Source organism: Natator depressus, chromosome 24 (assembly GCF_965152275.1).
Source record: "Natator depressus isolate rNatDep1 chromosome 24, rNatDep2.hap1, whole genome shotgun sequence".
NCBI lineage: Eukaryota > Metazoa > Chordata > Testudines > Cheloniidae > Natator > Natator depressus.
The window spans coordinates 22,307,135-22,324,182 of NC_134257.1; the positions used below are offsets into that span (position 1 = coordinate 22,307,135).

The window sequence follows — 17,048 nt, forward strand, 5'->3', positions numbered from 1 at the left end:
ATGACCAGTCCTAGCTTCGCCCAAAGGCTTTTTACAAACTTTTCTAACCTCTGTGTCCAGTCGAATGTCTTTTGAAACCTTTTATTTATTATTAATTGATTTTTATTTGCCATCTGGGAAGGGGGCTAGCGGGGGACGGGTGGGAGACTCTTTTCATGTCAGAATCACGCTCTTAACAAACTCTCTTTTGCTTTCGATTTGATAAATCTCTATTTTTTCAATTTGCTTTTATTTTTGTAAAGAACTAACCAGGCGGGAAGGTGGCTTTTCTGTAGCGCTCGGGAAGACGTTTCCGAAGGGCTTTTCGGATCTGCCTGCCGCATTTGTGAGAGCCGGATCTGCATGGGGACGCGGTGCTTCAGTTTAACCGAACTGCCCCGGTCTGCACAGACTTCCCCGGGGGGTTCTGCTTTTCCAGATCAGACAGGGAGCCGCAGGCTGGTGAAAACGCCTGGTAGTGAGAGACTTCAGGAGCTTCTCAGAAAGGAGCCGGGGAGGTGACGTGATCACAGCACCTAAGTGCTTTCACGGGGAGAAAATCTTTAACCTAGCGGAGAAAGGCAGAGCAAGAACCAAATTAAAGCCAGACAAATTCCAATAAGGCCCAGTGATTAGCAGTGCGAGGGATTAACCATTGGGGCGCACACCCCTGGGTGGTGGGGGCTACTCCATCGCAGATCCAGCCTGCATGCCTTTCCAAGAGGCAGCTGTTGGAGCCGAGGGAATCAACGACCCTGCATCGCTTGGCGGGAGTCCTCGCGTGACTCTGCCGTGTGTCCGCGGTGCAGCTTCAAGCTGCTCTGCATCTAGCGAAACCCAGATTAGGCTGACTGAGCATCCAACGGGGCTTTGCAGCCATCTGGCTAAATCGCTTTAAACTCACCCCCCTGCTTAAACCGCTGCACAGTCTTCATGCAGATGCCCGGCTCCCAACCTTGCAAAGACTCTGGCGGGTGGTGACGCTTCCACGCTTTGCGTAGATCCGGCGCTGTCAACGGGGCTACTCAAAGTGCTGCAAGCCACTCACGGCCTCAGCACTTTGCAGGATTGGGGCCTCGTCTCTCAGAATAACCCTGAGCCTTGACCCCTCCCAGGCAGGCAGCAATGAAGCGGAGATTTTTTTTTAACGGATGAAACTATTATTTACTCATTTAATTTTTTCTACCAGTCGTTTTCCATTCCGTGTTTTCGGTTTTCAGTTCAGCGCGGGTATCTCTGGGGTTATTTTTCTGAAGCCGAGGAAGGACATATAACGGTTTATTCTTATTTTTATATCTACGTTCTGAAAAAGAATCATATTCCAGTGCCTGACCAAAAAAAGACAAGCAAAGAAAAACGGGAATTTCAGCTTTCTTTACATTTTCCAAAAGAAACCAAAAAATCGCTGGATCTATGTACAGAAAAGCAACGGCATGAAGACTTTTGCTCTCACCGCAGTGACTCGGGATGCGAGAAAAAACTTGGAACCAAAAAAATTCATAATGAAGTGAACCAAGAAAATGCAAATACAAAACCTTGAATTGAAGAAGAAAGGATTCTAAACAATGGACCCAAAGGGGCATGTCGACTGTTTCTGACTAGACTGATGGCCTGACGCTCTTTCTCTGTCTTGAAAAAAATACCTCATGGACGTTGCGTCAAGAAGCCCTGGTTTACGTGACAAAAGGACCAAATAAACCAAATCACCAGAATGGGAAAGGGGCTAACGGAGAGTCCTGAGCGCCCTTCCCCATGGTCGGAAAAGCTTTAAAAACCGGCTTCTTGAAACGCTGACATATTGTTTGGTTTTTTTAAAACACAAAGACAACTTTTTCTTTGGAGTGTTTTTTTAGTTGGATTAATTTTCGTGTGTGATTGTTTTGTTTTGTTTTTTCAACGCCTGCGAACCAAAGTCTTGCTCCTTTCAGAGAAGGAAGTTAGCCATGAGAAAACGCCATCCGGCAACTAAAGAACAGAATGGAAAAGTTAAAAAAAAAACATTGAAAACAAACAAACCTTTCTTTAAAGGGAAAAAAAGAATCTTGACCTCATTTTAGCTCCTGCTTTTCGCGGTGTTCCTCGAGTTCAGGTGGGTTTGAGACAACACAAAATGAGCATACTGGGAAACTTTGCTTTACAAAGAAACTGACTGACACCCCTAGGGTTAAACACAGAAAATACCAAAAAACCCCAACAACAACCAAACAAAAAAAACAGACTTGAAACCGCTGTTTTTTCACCCTGTAAGGTGCGTGAGGGAAGAGAGCCAGCCCCCGGAGCTGCAGTTCTCACCTCGATGGGAGAGGAACGGCGTTTGGGGTGGCTGGTTTCTCCCAGACGTGCTGCCCGAACGCGTTTTCTAGGTGGAATGTAACTGTTTTAGTGAACTCTCTTCTTTTTTTCTTTCGTTTGGGAAAATTTTTGGTTTCAGGGGTGGGGGGAGAGGGAATGCTTCCCTTTTTTTTATAGAGAGAAATTCTATGTTCTGCTTTATCGCTTCTTACTGTATATATAAAAAAACAACAAAAACAAAAAAAAACAAACAAAAAAAACAAAACAAAAAAACCCAAACGCAAAAAGTTTGAGATGACAAAAAAAACCCAAAAAACCAAAAATTGTTTAAAAAAAAAAAGGATTTTAGACCAAAAATGACCCTATCTCCAGGAGCGGAACAGGGAGTGCTGGGCACTCGGCATTGGCGGGGGGCAACCTCAAAACCTAATGGGGAAGAGGAGTGAAAGAGGGCAAGTGGGATGGCTGACATGAGGGGCGGGGCAGGGGGCCATGGGGTTTCTACAGTGTCTGTGAGTCTGTCCATGGCTAACCCGAGCCATGGGGTATACCCTCCACTGGGACTGCATTTCATAGGGGGTCTAGTGTTTTAGAGCAGGGGAACTGGGAGCCAGGACTCCTGGGTTCTATTCCCAGCTCTCGGAGGGGAGTGGGGTCTGATGCATTAGAGCAGGGGGCTGGAAGCCAGGACTCCTGGGTTCTCTCCCCGGCTCTCCCACTGTCTCCCTGCGAGATGATGATGGTTGCCAGAGATTGTCTGGGTATGTGATGGGAGGCTCATGAATCCCTATGAAATGCATCCGTGGCCCCCCCACTTCCCCTGGGCCAGCCCCCCAATGCCCCTCCCCAGAGACGGGGTTGAGAATAAGTATCCAAACAAGCTTTAAACTACAGCTGTGAAACCAAATATTTACGTACACACCTCCGTGCTAGCAACCCAGTCAGGCCTGGGGGGCAGCAGGGAGCGGCTGGGCTGGGGATCCCCTCCTCCCCACGGTGCCGTGAAACCCACCGCGAGGTTCTCTGGAGATAGCCTGCCATATACCTCATCTACTTTAAAGATAAACCAAATAGAAATGCTTTATTAGGGTGCGTGCCGGACGGGTGAGGGGAGCGGCGACCTCTCCCATTGTCCCGCAGAGCCCCCAGGAGCAACCCTCCATTTCCTTTCCTTCGTGGGTTTTCCTTTTTGTTTGGGGCAGGGGTGCGGGCGCAAGGCTGGAGGAATCTTGATGGGGGAGGGAGGATGCCCACAAGGCCACCAGTCCATCCCCCAACCTAGACAGCCCCTGTCCAGACTCAGCCACTTGTCAGGTTGGGAATCCCAAATATCACCCCAGGATGATGGTGCTTCGCTGTACCCCACCCCCATGTGGATTGGGGGAAGCATCTGCCACCGGTCTGTGAGCCAGGGAGATGCCCATTCCGGACACTAGGAGAGGGCAGTGCCAGCATCCAAACCCTTGCCTCATGCCGCCCTGTCACAGTGACTGACCCAGGAGGGGTGGAAAATCGCGATGACTTTGCCAAAGGTAGTCAGTTCCTAGTGTTTAAACGTTTTATGTTTTAATCTTCCAGGGTCTGATCCTGTCTTGTTAATTTATTTGTAACTGTGGGACTTAGAAGTGACTTGAAAAATTAATAATAACAATGTAACAGATATTCTGAGTGACTTTTTTATATTCTGTTCTGTGGGGGGGGGGTGTTGTTTTTCCTGTCGTCATTTTTTAAAAAAAGTTTTTAATTAAAAAAAAATCTTGCAACCAAAGACGAGTTAAAGGGGATCGGGACCCTGTCAGCAGGTGTGGGGGGAGGGAGGCGAACTGCATTCGCAGTGCCAAAGCCGCCTCCAGAAATACAGCTCTTCCCCCTCAAACTCTCTCATGGTTTCTGGGTGATGAGGAAGGAAGGGAGGGGAAAATATTGGCCCCTTTACAATTCTCATGCTAGAACTGGGTCAATGGAGCCATAAAGGACTTTGAATCACTCAGTGTTTGCTGATCCAAGATGTCTCCTACACTGAGGAATTCTAGGTTGCTCTGTGATGTGCCATGTCTCGGGCTTCTGGCATGACCTAGCACATGTGCTGGATGTTCCAGGTGACACTTGATTTTCTTGGTCTTTCTTGATTCTCTAAGCAACTCTGGAATCTCAGGTCATGCTAGCTGTTCTGGGCCATGCATTGGATGTTCTAGGTGACTCTTGGTGTTCCAAATTACTCCTAAGTTTTCTGTGTTTTAGTGGAGACTCTAGGTCACTCCAACTGTTCTGGGTCGTGTTGGGCTTTCTAGGTGACTCTTGATATTCCAGATAGGACCTGAGTTCTCCAAGTAGACCTGCAGGGTATACGTTACTCCAGATGTTCAAAATCATTGGGCGTGTTCTAGGTGACACTTGATTCTTTAAGTAGCTCTCTAAGATATCGAGCTGTTCTTGGCTATGTGCTGAATGTTCGAGGTGATGCTTGGTGTTCTAGATTACTCTAGATTCTTTAAGCAGTTCTGAGTTCTTCAGGTCAAGCTTAGTGTTGTGTCTCAGTTTGGGCATTCTAGGTGACTCATCATCCTAGGTTACGCTTGAGTCTCCAAGTACTAACAGAACCTCTGAGTCACATCAGATGTTCCTTCTTGCTATTCCAGGTTGCCCTCCAGGTAACACCGAGACCTCTGAGTTTTCCCAAGCTGCTCCAAGTCCTCCTGGATGTGGGTAACCAAGAGGTCTCCTAGCTGGCCTAGCTCTCCCAGCTTGCTGTGCGGATTGTTCTAGCTTTAATTTTCATGACTCTCCAGTTCACCCTGGATGTGGGGCTGGACCATGGAGGTGGATGTCCGAGGGGCTTGCGTCCAGAGGGGGTGCTGGAGAAAATGGCTTGTGTGGCTGTGGCAGCCACGAGCGTTGGTTGTGTGTGGGGAAAGGGGTTCCTGGGGCGGGGTGAAGGTGCCACTGGGCAACATGATTGAGAACCAGGTGGGAGAGGATAAAAGCAAAGCAGAGGTGGCAGGGCAGAACTTCCTTTTCCATACAGGGTAGCACTTCTTTGCATCAGCGCAGGACTTCCTGTTATTCACAGGGCAGGACTTCCTGTTCTCTACAGGGCAGGGCTTCCTCTTTGTATCAAGGAGGAACTTCCTGTACTCTGCAGGGTGGGACTTCCTCTTTGTGTCGGGGCGGGACTTCTCGTCCCCTCCAAGACAGCACTTCCTCTTTGCATCAGGGCGGGACTTGCTGTTCTCTGAGGGGTTGGACTTCCTGTTATCTGCAGGCTGGGACTTCACATCTGGGACACGAGAAGAGATACCAAAGTCTTACACCAGAGCAGCCTCCTGCATGCTGGCGGGGCTGTGTTACCCCCCCCCAATTCCTTCTCCTGTAGCTGCATGGTGTGGGGGGCTTTTCTGCTCGGCTGGGGGGTTCCGACCCCACAAGCTGTCGATTCCATTTAAAGCAGGTTTTAATGGGGGGGCACTTCCGCCCACCCCAGCCCCCGCAATCGATGGCAATTTAAAAGGTCCCTGAGAAATAACCTCCCGGCTAGACTGCTTGTTTTTAGACAAAAATACCAAGTGCTGAGGCGCCACTGTCCTCCGTGATGTCCTAGGGGCTGCCTGGTGGGGCCACTGCCTCATCAGGGGCTCGGGTCCCGCCCCCTGCCAGCGCCAAACCCAGATTTCGCTTCCTGCACACAAACGTGAGTCCCATGCAAGTCGAGTCTTTGTCTGATCAGGGCCAGGACCCGGGCCAGAGAAAGAAAGAGACACGAGCCTTATTTCCATTTACACCAAGGATTAGTCCTCACACAGATTGCTCCGGGTTAGCCAAAACTAGGGAGGTTCACAGCAAATTAGGGTCTGTCTACATGGGGATACCCAGGAACGTTAATCCAAAAGGTGTGAATGTAAAATGAATTAGCTGAAGTGCATTAATTTTGGAAGCAAATTAAGCCTTTAAAATGTATTGGTTTTGAAAGTGAATTAAGCATGTAAACTGCATTAATTTTGGAAGTGAATTCAACTAAATCAAATTAAGCCCACTTATATTTGGAATGAGAGCATCGCGCAAGGGGTTTAACGGACTTCAACTGATCCCCTTTAAAAATTCATTCGGATTAACAGTGAGGGTCCCCATGTAGCATGGGAGCTAGTCTGGACTAAAGTAGGGTGTGAATGGGAGGCAGTCACACTATTCCGGATTAACTCCATGTGTGTAGATTTCCCTCTTTCCCGGGTTAGCTGCATCCCTTTGGAAGTGGATTCAGTTAAACCTGGAAAAAGACAGGAACAGAGCATCCACATTGGGAGCTGCCGTGCTGTATCTATGTGGGTCACATTCCCCATGTAGACAAGTTCAACCTTGGCTGGCTTCCGAAGTAGCTGGCTTGTCACTGGAGGAGCAGAAAGAGCTCCGTTGTGTGGGGCTGGAGAGATGTTAATGCTGAAAACACTGAAGTCGCAGTGAAAAATTTTCCCCCTGGGGATAAGGCCTTGGGGTTGATATGGAACAGAATTCACCCAGTTTGGTACTGAATTCACCCAGTTTGGTACTGAATTCATTTGGTTTGGTACTGAATTCACCCGTTTTGGTACTGAATTCTGCTGGTTTGGTACTGATTTAAGATTAATCGGTTTCAGGCAGGTTTAACTCCAAAGAAGAGAGGTGTACTCATTTAACTAGGTTGCTTTAGAAACCTACTTTGGCAAATCAGTGCATTTCCCATGCAGCAGGTTTTGTAGACAGTCGAAAGAGTGCATTTAACTGGCTTTAGTAGAACAATGCAAACCCCTCACGTTTATATGGATTTAGCTTGTCTACATGGGGACATCCAGGGAAGTTAATCCGCGTTAACTAAAGGTGTGAATTTGAAGCGGATTAGTTAAAATTCTTGTGTGGATGCTGCTATTCAGAATTAAAGTGAACTTAATTCAGTTTAGTTGAATTCACTCTGGAATGCCTTTGTGAGTTTCTAAATCAATGTACTTCACTTGGAGGAACTCCCTTGTTGGGAACTGGGTTTGTTCTGGAGTGGATCTTAGTCACTCTTCAATTGACCTAGCATGGGAGTTGCAACGAGTTTAGGTTCCTAGGAGATTTAGGTGCTTTTGAAAATGTCCCCGTGGTGAGAGCAGCGCAGCTTGTGATCCAGAGCTGGTGGGGTGTGAATGAGGCCAGGACCCAAATTACTTTTCAAATCTTGGTGTAGATTTAACCCCTTACCTCCCGGGCAGACCTCAGCTCAGCTTTGACTAAAGAAAAAAACCTCGAAGTCGTAAACGCAGCTTGAACCCAACGGTTCTTTGCGACCAGACGAGGCCGAACGCGGGAACCTGAGTAAATAGGAATCGCTTTGTCAGGGTAGAAGTTAGGAGAAGTAAAAACCAAAGATGTTCCATTCACCACACGCAGCCCTGCCCCCTTTTCCTGAGAGACAGGGAAATAACCGGAGTACGAACGCATACAAATAATGACAAAAATGCTAAAAAAAAGAAAAATCAACAAAAATACTTAAAAAATCCCAGGCGCCCCCAACAATTTGCTGCCCGGCAGCGCTGGCCCCTCTCTCCAGGTGGAAACTCTCGATCCCATCAAAATCCAGAGCCTGAGGATGAGGGGGACGAGAACAGAAATGTCTGTTTTTACCTACTGGGGGGATTCGAGCTTCTCTTCTCCTCGCCGGGGTGCGGGCTGAGCGTGGGAGTGAGTGCCGTGTACCTCTGTGGTTCTGTCCGTCTGTCTCTCGTGCCCCCCCCCAACTATTCTGGCTTATGTTGGGGTGGGAAGGGTGGGCGCGGGGGGGGGGGAGTGACGGGGCTCCCTCGGTCCCTCCTTCCTCTGCTACCTTCCTCATCTTCTCTGGGGCCCAGGGCCCCCTCTCTTGGCTTCCCCTGCCCCCCCTTCCCTTGTGGCCCCCCTCACAACTGTCTGCCCTGCCCCCTTCTCTTCCTCCCCACACTCTCCCTTGCCCCATCCTCTCTGCTCTGCCAGCCCTGCCTGTCTCAGTCTCACCCTCTTCTCCTGCCCAACGGCCCTTTGCCCCCATCACATCCCCCCTTGCCCCTGTGCTCTGCCCCTTCCCAGAGAATAGGGCTCCCCCAGCCCAGGGCCTGAGGTCAGGAACCCATGGTCCCTGGTTGGTGTGTGGAGAGGGGCTGGGAGGCAGAACTCCTGGGTTCTCTCCTTGGCTCCGGGTGGGGACTGGGGTGTAGTGGTTAGAGCAGGGGGCTGGGAGCCAGGACTCCTGGGTTCTCTCCGGGTGGGGACTGAGGGTGTAGTGGTTAGAGCAGGGGGCTGGGAGCCAGGACTCCTGGGTTCTCTCTGGGTGGGGACTGGGGTGTAGTGGTTAGAGCAGGGGGCTGGGAGCCAGGACTCCTGGGTTCTGCCCCATTCTGTGGGGTAGGAGGCTCTGGCTCTGTTGTGAAGTTTGCTCTGGGTGAATCTGGAGCAGTTGCATGGATCGCAGTGGGGTGAGTCTGGCTTCTCGCCCCCTCCAGTTCTGCTGTGGGGGGCTGGGGCCCTTGGGACAGAGGCCATGTCGTGGCATCCCCTGCTGAATCCCCCAGTCCAGAACGGGGTTCTCTCCCTTCCCTCCCTTCCCCCGTGTCTCTGTCCTGCTCACCCCTCCCCCATCTCCGTGGTTCCCTGCTTTCCCTTTGCCCCCCACTCCCACCTCCTTGGTCTCCCACTGTCCCTGCAGCTCCCCCTCCCCCCAACTCCTTCTGCCCCTGGCCCGCCAGGACCCAGATTCCCTCTTGTGCTGTTCCTAGTCCCTTCCCTGCCGGATCCCCACAACCCTGCTCCCCTGGTCCCCCACTTCTGCTCCCTGGTGTCCCCACTCCCCCATCTCCCCTATTTCTGCTCCCCCTGCTCCCTGGTCCCCCCTGCTCCCCGGTTCCCCTGCACCCCCATTTCCCCAGGTCCCCGGCACCCCTCCCCTCCAGGGGTAGTGGGGCGCTGTCTGTGTGATTCGATCTCCCAGCTCCTTTGTTGTTCGTGGTTTTTTCGCTTCTTTTAATGACATTTCTGTAACTGAGTGTGTTGCCCACGGGGAAATAAAGACTTGTACAGAGCCCAGCTGCTGTCCGCCCGTCTGTCCGCGCCTGCCCCCCGGCCCCCGGAAACACAGCTCTTTACACAGCCCAGAGCACTGTCCATTTATCTGCAAGGGGGTTCTGTCTGTCTGTCCATCTGCACCTCCCGGCCACGCCCCTGAGCCCAGGTGTCCGTCTGTCCGTCTGCACCCCAGGCCACGCCCCTGAGCCCAGGTGTCCGTCTGTCTGTCTGCACCCCAGGCCACGTCCCTGAGCCCAGGTGTCCATCTGTCTGTCTGCACCTTGTGGCCACGTCCCTGAGCCCAGGTGTCCGTCTGTCTGCACCTCCCGGCCACGTCCCTGAGCCCAGGTGTCCGTCTGTCTGTCTACACCTTGTGGCCACGTCCCTGAGCCCAGGTGTCCGTCTGTCTGTCTGCACCCCAGGCCACGTCCCTGAGCCCAGGTGTCCATCTGTCTGTCTGCACCTTGTGGCCACGTCCCTGAGCCCAGGTGTCCGTCTGTCTGCACCTCCCGGCCACGTCCCTGAGCCCAGGTGTCCGTCTGTCTGTCTACACCTTGTGGCCACGTCCCTGAGCCCAGGTGTCCGTCTGTCTGTCTGCACCCCAGGCCACGTCCCTGAGCCCAGGTGTCCATCTGTCTGTCTGCACCTTGTGGCCACGTCCCTGAGCCCAGGTGTCCGTCTGTCTGCACCTCCCGGCCACGCCCCTGAGCCCAGGTGTCCGTCTGTCTGTCTACACCTTGTGGCCACGTCCCTGAGCCCAGGTGTCCGTCTGTCTGTCTGCACCCCAGGCCACGTCCCTGAGCCCAGGTGTCCATCTGTCTGTCTGCACCTTGTGGCCACGTCCCTGAGCCCAGGTGTCCATCTGTCTGCACCTCCCGGCCACGCCCCTGAGCCCAGGTGTCCGTCTGTCCGTCTGCACCCCAGGCCACGCCCCTGAGCCCAGGTGTCCGTCTGTCTGTCTGCACCCCAGGCCACGTCCCTGAGCCCAGGTGTCCATCTGTCTGTCTGCACCTTGTGTCCACGTCCCTGAGCCCAGGTGTCCGTCTGTCTGCACCTCCCGGCCACGTCCCTGAGCCCAGGTGTCCGTCTGTCTGTCTACACCTTGTGGCCACGTCCCTGAGCCCAGGTGTCCGTCTGTCTGTCTGCACCCCAGGCCACGTCCCTGAGCCCAGGTGTCCATCTGTCTGTCTGCACCTTGTGGCCACGTCCCTGAGCCCAGGTGTCCGTCTGTCTGCACCTCCCGGCCACGCCCCTGAGCCCAGGTGTCCGTCTGTCTGTCTGCACCCCAGGCCACGTCCCTGAGCCCAGGTGTCCATGTGTCTGTCTGCACCCCAGGCCATGTCCCTGAGCCCAGGTGTCCGTCTGTCTGTCTGCACCCCAGGCCATGTCCCTGAGCCCAGGTGTCCGTCTGTCTGTCTGCACCTCCCGGCCACGCCCCTGAGCCCAGGTGTCCGTCTGTCTGCACCTCCCGGCCACGCCCCTGAGCCCAGGTGTCCGTCTGTCTGTCTGCACCTCCCGGCCACGTCCCTGAGCCCACGTGTCCGTCTGTCTGCACCTCCCGGCCACGCCCCTGAGCCCAGGTGTCCGTCTGTCTGTCTACACCTTGTGGCCACGTCCCTGAGCCCAGGTGTCCGTCTGTCTGTCTGCACCCCAGGCCACGTCCCTGAGCCCAGGTGTCCATCTGTCTGTCTGCACCTTGTGGCCACGTCCCTGAGCCCAGGTGTCCATCTGTCTGCACCTCCCGGCCACGTCCCTGAGCCCAGGTGTCCGTCTGTCTGCACCTCCCGGCCACGTCCCTGAGCCCAGGTGTCCGTCTGTCTGTCTACACCTTGTGGCCACGTCCCTGAGCCCAGGTGTCCGTCTGTCTGTCTGCACCCCAGGCCACGTCCCTGAGCCCAGGTGTCCATCTGTCTGTCTGCACCTTGTGGCCACGTCCCTGAGCCCAGGTGTCCGTCTGTCTGCACCTCCCGGCCACGCCCCTGAGCCCAGGTGTCCGTCTGTCTGTCTACACCTTGTGGCCACGTCCCTGAGCCCAGGTGTCCGTCTGTCTGTCTGCACCCCAGGCCACGTCCCTGAGCCCAGGTGTCCATCTGTCTGTCTGCACCTTGTGGCCACGTCCCTGAGCCCAGGTGTCCATCTGTCTGCACCTCCCGGCCACGCCCCTGAGCCCAGGTGTCCGTCTGTCCGTCTGCACCCCAGGCCACGCCCCTGAGCCCAGGTGTCCGTCTGTCTGTCTGCACCCCAGGCCACGTCCCTGAGCCCAGGTGTCCATCTGTCTGTCTGCACCTTGTGGCCACGTCCCTGAGCCCAGGTGTCCGTCTGTCTGCACCTCCCGGCCACGTCCCTGAGCCCAGGTGTCCGTCTGTCTGTCTACACCTTGTGGCCACGTCCCTGAGCCCAGGTGTCCGTCTGTCTGTCTGCACCCCAGGCCACGTCCCTGAGCCCAGGTGTCCATCTGTCTGTCTGCACCTTGTGGCCACGTCCCTGAGCCCAGGTGTCCGTCTGTCTGCACCTCCCGGCCACGCCCCTGAGCCCAGGTGTCCGTCTGTCTGTCTGCACCCCAGGCCACGTCCCTGAGCCCAGGTGTCCATCTGTCTGTCTGCACCTTGTGGCCACGTCCCTGAGCCCAGGTGTCCGTCTGTCTGCACCTCCCGGCCACGCCCCTGAGCCCAGGTGTCCGTCTGTCTGTCTACACCTTGTGGCCACGCCCCTGAGCCCAGGTGTCCGTCTGTCTGCACCTCCCGGCCACGCCCCTGAGCCCAGGTGTCCGTCTGTCTGCACCTCCCGGCCACGCCCCTGAGCCCAGGTGTCCGTCTGTCTGTCTGCACCTCCCGGCCACGTCCCTGAGCCCACGTGTCCGTCTGTCTGTCTGCACCCCAGGCCACGCCCCTGGGCCCAGGTGTCCGTCTGTCTGTCTGCACCCCAGGCCACGCCCCTGAGCCCAGGTGTCCGTCTGTCTGTCTGCACCCCAGGCCACGCCCCTGGGCCCCGCCCCAAGGTTACGGGTCTGCGCAGGGGCCGCCCCCCCCAGCTCTCTGCCTCCTCCCCCCGGCTGGGGCCCGAGCGCCCAGAGAGTTCTTGGGGGCGGGTCTCTAGGAGCCACGCCCACTGCCTAGCAGGAGGGGCACACATGCACCAGACCGCGGGGGGGGACACAGCTCCACTCCCAGAGCCGGGAGAGAACCCAGGAGTCCGGGCTCCCAGCAGTCTCAGGTCCCTGGCCGCCAGCAATAACCCCCCCCACACCATACACATCCTCGCCCTGGAAACGGCAATTTATTGCTGTATCGTCCAATGCCCCTCGGCCCCGCTCATTGGTTTGACCCAATCCCCCTCTCATTCCCGGATCCTTGGTGCGATCCAATCCCCCTCTGGCCCCCCTCACATTGGTTTGACCCAACGGGCTCCCTCTCTCCCTTGCTGACAACATGGCGGAGCAGCCTCGCTTTGATTCGGGCCTAACGTCATTGCGAAACCTCCCTATGCGGGTCCCCGTGAGCGGGGGCGGAGCCTGCGGGCCGGGCGCGCTGATTGGCTGGGTGCTAAGTAACGCGCCTCGCGATTGGCCGGCAGCGCCGGGCCAATGGACAGGCGGCTTGTTCCGGGGCAGGCGGCGAGAGAGCGAGCGAGAGTGAGCGAGCGGGGCCTGCCCGGAGGTGAGACGGGCCGGGGGGAGCTCAGCGCCCTGTGACCCCGCCCCCCCGAGAGGGGCCGAGACCGAGACCCGCGTGGGGGCGGGGCCGGGGGGCAGATCCGCGTGAGCGTGAGACGCGGCAGCAGCCCTGGACCCCCCCGGACAGCACCTCCCCCCCCCGCGTGTCCCCCCCCGGACAGCACCTCCCCCCCCCGCGTGTCCCCCCCCGGACCCCCCCGGACAGAACCTCCCCCCCCCCGCGTGTCCCCCCCCGGACAGCACCTCCCCCCCCCGCGTGTCCCCCCGGGCCCCCCCCGAACAGAACCTCCCCCCCCCCGCGTGTCCCCCCCCGGACAGCACCTCCCCCCCCGCGTGTCCCCCCCCGGACCCCCCCGGACAGAACCTCCCCCCCCCCGCGTGTCCCCCCCCGGACAGCACCTCCCCCCCGCGTGTCCCCCCCCGGACAGCACCTCCCCCCCCCGCGTGTCCCCCCCCGGACCCCCCCGGACAGAACCTCCCCCCCCCCGCGTGTCCCCCCCCGGACAGCACCTCCCCCCCCCGCGTGTCCCCCCGGGCCCCCCCCGGACAGAACCTCCCCCCCCGCGTGTCCCCCCCCGGACAGCACCTCCCCCCCCCGCGTGTCCCCCCGGGCCCCCCCCGGACAACGCCTCCTCCCCACATGTGACCCCCCCGGGCCCCTCCCTCAGACAGCACCTCGCCCCCCAGCCCCTGTCTGCCGCCCCCTGGACAGCACCTCACTCACCCCCCCCCCCGGGGCCCCGCAGAGGGCCCCCTCGTGTGTCGCCCCCCCGGACAGCACCTGTCCCCCCCCCGGACCCCTCCTTCTTTCACGCTGCACAGAGCCCCCCGAGCCCCCCATCTGTTGCCCCTCACTGTCCCTCTACGGTCCCCCGTCTGTCACCCCCTCTGGGTCCCCCTAGAGCCCCCCATCTGTCACCCCCCCTTGTCACCCCACCACAGAGCCCCCCGAGGCCTCTGTCTGTCAGCCCCCCCCGCCTGTGAGCCCCCCCATCTCTCCCCTTCCCCGGCAGGCTCCCCCCTTCTCTGGCGTGACCCCGTCTCTCCCCTCTCCCGCAGGTGAGGCTCCGGCATGGCGGCGCCGGCGGAGGAGCCGCTGCTGGCCGTGGAGCATCGCTACGTCTGCTCCGAGTGCAGCCAGCTCTACGGCTCCCTGGAGGAGGCGCTGCTGCACCAGCAGAGCCACCTGGGCCAGGAGCAGCGCTACGAGGTGGTGGGGCTGGCGGGCGAGGCCGAGGCCGGGCTGTACCAGGCGCTGGCCGTGCAGGAGAGCAGCCAGTACCAGTGCCTGGAGTGCGGGCAGCTGCTGCTCTCCCCGGGCGAGCTGCTGGAGCACCAGGAGCTGCACCTCCAGCGGCTGAGCCAGGAGCCGGAGGCGCCGGCCAAGCTGCCGGCCTCCAGCCAGATCCACTACGAGTGCGTGGAGTGCAAGGCGCTGTTCCTCAGCCAGGAGGTGTGGCTGGCTCACCGGCAGGCCCACCGGGCGCCCCCGGAGCCCCCCGCCCCCGAGGCGGCCCCCGCCGGCCAGAGCCAGGCGCTGGTGGACCTGGAGCACTCCTACCGCAAGCCGGAGGAGGCGGTGGCGGGGCCGGGGGGGGAGGCCTGCGCCGTGCAGCTGCTGCTCTACGAGTGCGGCGAGTGCTTGCAGCTCTTCCAGACGCCCAAGGACTTCCTGGAGCACCAGGCCACGCACCTGGGCGGGGTGGCCACTGGGGAGCAGGCTGAGCCGCCCGCCGGCCCGGCGGAGCCCCCGCAGCCGGCGGCCGAGCTGACCGGAGCCGCGCCCGCCCCCTCGGAGCCCAGCATCACCGCCAGCGACCACAGCTACGAGCTGAAGAACGGGCCGGAGCAGGCCACGGCCGCGGCCGCGCCGCACCGGCCCAAGCGGGGCGGCCAGGAGCCCTGGTGCGCCGAGTGCCAGCAGCCCTTCCCCTCCGCGCACCAGCTCCAGCTGCACCTGCGCGGCCACCGGCAGGGCGCCTTCCAGTGCCCGCTCTGCAGCAAGGTGCTGCCCAGCCCGCTGGCCCTCCGGCAGCACCGCGGCGAGCACAGCGGCGAGTCGTGCTACCTGTGCCTGGACTGCGGCCTGGCCTTCGACACCGAGGCCGTGCTGCTGGCCCACCGGCGCGGCCACTCCCCCAACCCCCTGCACCGCTGCCCCTGCGGCAAGGCCTTCCTCAACATGACCAAGTTCCTCTACCACCGCCGCTCCCACGGCCCCCTGCCGCCCGCCCCGCCGGAGCCGCCCCCGCCCGCCCCGCCGGAGCCCCCGCCCCCGCCCAGGAAGCCGGAGGACGTGGTGCCGCTGGCCATCATCTACTCGGTGGAGAGCGCGGAGGCCCACGGGCCCAGCTTCTGCTGCCTGATGTGCAGCAAGGTCTTCGCCAAGCACCTGCAGCTGGTGCGGCACCAGCGCTTCGTGCACAAGCTGGAGCGGCGCCACAAGTGCCAGACCTGCGGCAAGATGTTCAAGAAGAAGTCGCACGTCCGCAGCCACCTGCTGACCCACACGGGCGAGCGCCCCTTCCGCTGCCAGGAGTGCGGCAAGAGCTTCAACTCCCAGGCCAACCAGCTGCGCCACCGGCTGACCCACACGGGCGAGCGGCCCTACCGCTGCGAGGTCTGCCAGAAGGCCTTCACCCAGTCCTCCACGCTGCAGCAGCACCGGCTGGTGCACAGCCGCCACTACCCCTACCAGTGCCCGGAGTGCGGCGTCCACTTCCACCGGCCCTACCGCCTGCTGATGCACCGCTCCCACCACACGGGCGAGTACCCCTACAAGTGCCCGGAGTGCGGGCGCTCCTTCCTGCTGCGGCGCCTGCTGGACGTGCACCGGCTCAGCCACGCCGGGCGGGAGCCCCAGGTCTGCGCCAGCTGCGGCGCCGCCTTCGTCACCGCCCTGCAGCTCCGCGAGCACAAGTGCGGCAAGGGGAGCCGGCGCTTCGAGTGCCCCACCTGCGGGAAGAAGGTCAGCTCGGCCGCCCGGCTCCGCGCCCACGAGCTGCTCCACGCCGGGGCCGCCGGGGCCGCCCCGCAGGAGGAGGCCCCCGCCCCGCCGCCGCCGCCCCCCCCGCCCCGCCGGCCCGCCTGCCCCAAGAGCTTCGAGTGCTCCGACTGCAAGAAGCTCTTCAGCACGGAGACCTCGCTGCAGGTGCACCGGCGCATCCACACCGGGGAGCGGCCCTACCCCTGCCCGGACTGCGGCAAGGCCTTCCGCCAGTCCACCCACCTCAAGGACCACCGGCGCCTGCACACCGGCGAGAAGCCCTTCAAGTGCGAGGAGTGCGGCAAGGCCTTCACCATCGCCGTGCGGCTGGCCGAGCACCGGCGCATCCACACCGGCGAACGCCCCTACCACTGCGCCGACTGCGGCAAGGCCTATCGCTCCTTCTCCAACCTGTGGAAACACCGCAAGCTGCACCAGCAGCAGCGGCTGCAGAACGAGCAGGAGGCCCTGGCCGAAGCCGCCGCCCTGGCGGCCGCCGCAGCCCCGGACTACGGCAACACCCTGACCATCATGGAGACGATCGAGATCTACCCCGCTGCGGCCACCGAGCCCGAGGGCGGCCGCCTGGAGAGCGCTCAGCTGGGAGGGGTCTGAGCCGGGAGGAGGGGCCACAGCGTGGCCGAGCCCCCCCCCCGCCCGCGGCTCCTGCCAGAGCTCTTGGCTGGTGGCCCCACGGCTTCTGTTCAAGCCGTGGCTGGGTCACCTGGGGTGACAGCTGCTTCTCCAGCTCCCCTCGTGGCCACGTCCCTGCGCCTGGGGCCACGCGGCTCCTCCCAGCCACGGCTCTGGCCCCCCCTCTCGCCCACAGTCTCGTCCCGAAGGGCACTTCCATTTGCTTCTGTGGCAGCCCCTGGGGGCCGCGTCGCACTTTGTGCAGCCATGTCCCCGCTGCCATGGGGCGGCAGCTCCAGGAACACCCCATGTGACGCCGCCCCATCCCCGACAGCCGCACCCACCTCCCCCCGAGTAGCTGAGCTTGGACTGGAAGTAGCTCACTTTTTCTATTGACCGCCCCCACCCCAGCCAGCCCTCCCCCCCAACGTAAATAACAGC

The 17,048-nt window shown here is 59.5% G+C and overlaps 1 protein-coding gene across 1 annotated transcript; it reads left to right on the forward strand.

The window, feature by feature from the left end:
• Positions 1-12,892: 12,892 nt before the first annotated feature.
• Positions 12,893-17,048, forward strand: ZNF574 (zinc finger protein 574). The gene is made up of 2 exons (XM_074938606.1): positions 12,893-12,971; positions 14,048-17,048. The coding sequence occupies exon 2, from the start codon at positions 14,061-14,063 to the stop codon at positions 16,587-16,589; it is 2,529 nt and encodes an 842-aa protein (XP_074794707.1). The 5' UTR covers positions 12,893-12,971; positions 14,048-14,060; the 3' UTR covers positions 16,590-17,048.

Bases quoted from the DNA above. Each gene is read 5' to 3' on its own strand.
- ZNF574 (XM_074938606.1), top strand. From the start codon at position 14,061: ATGGCGGCGCCGGCGGAGGAGCCGCTGCTGGCCGTGGAGCATCGCTAC.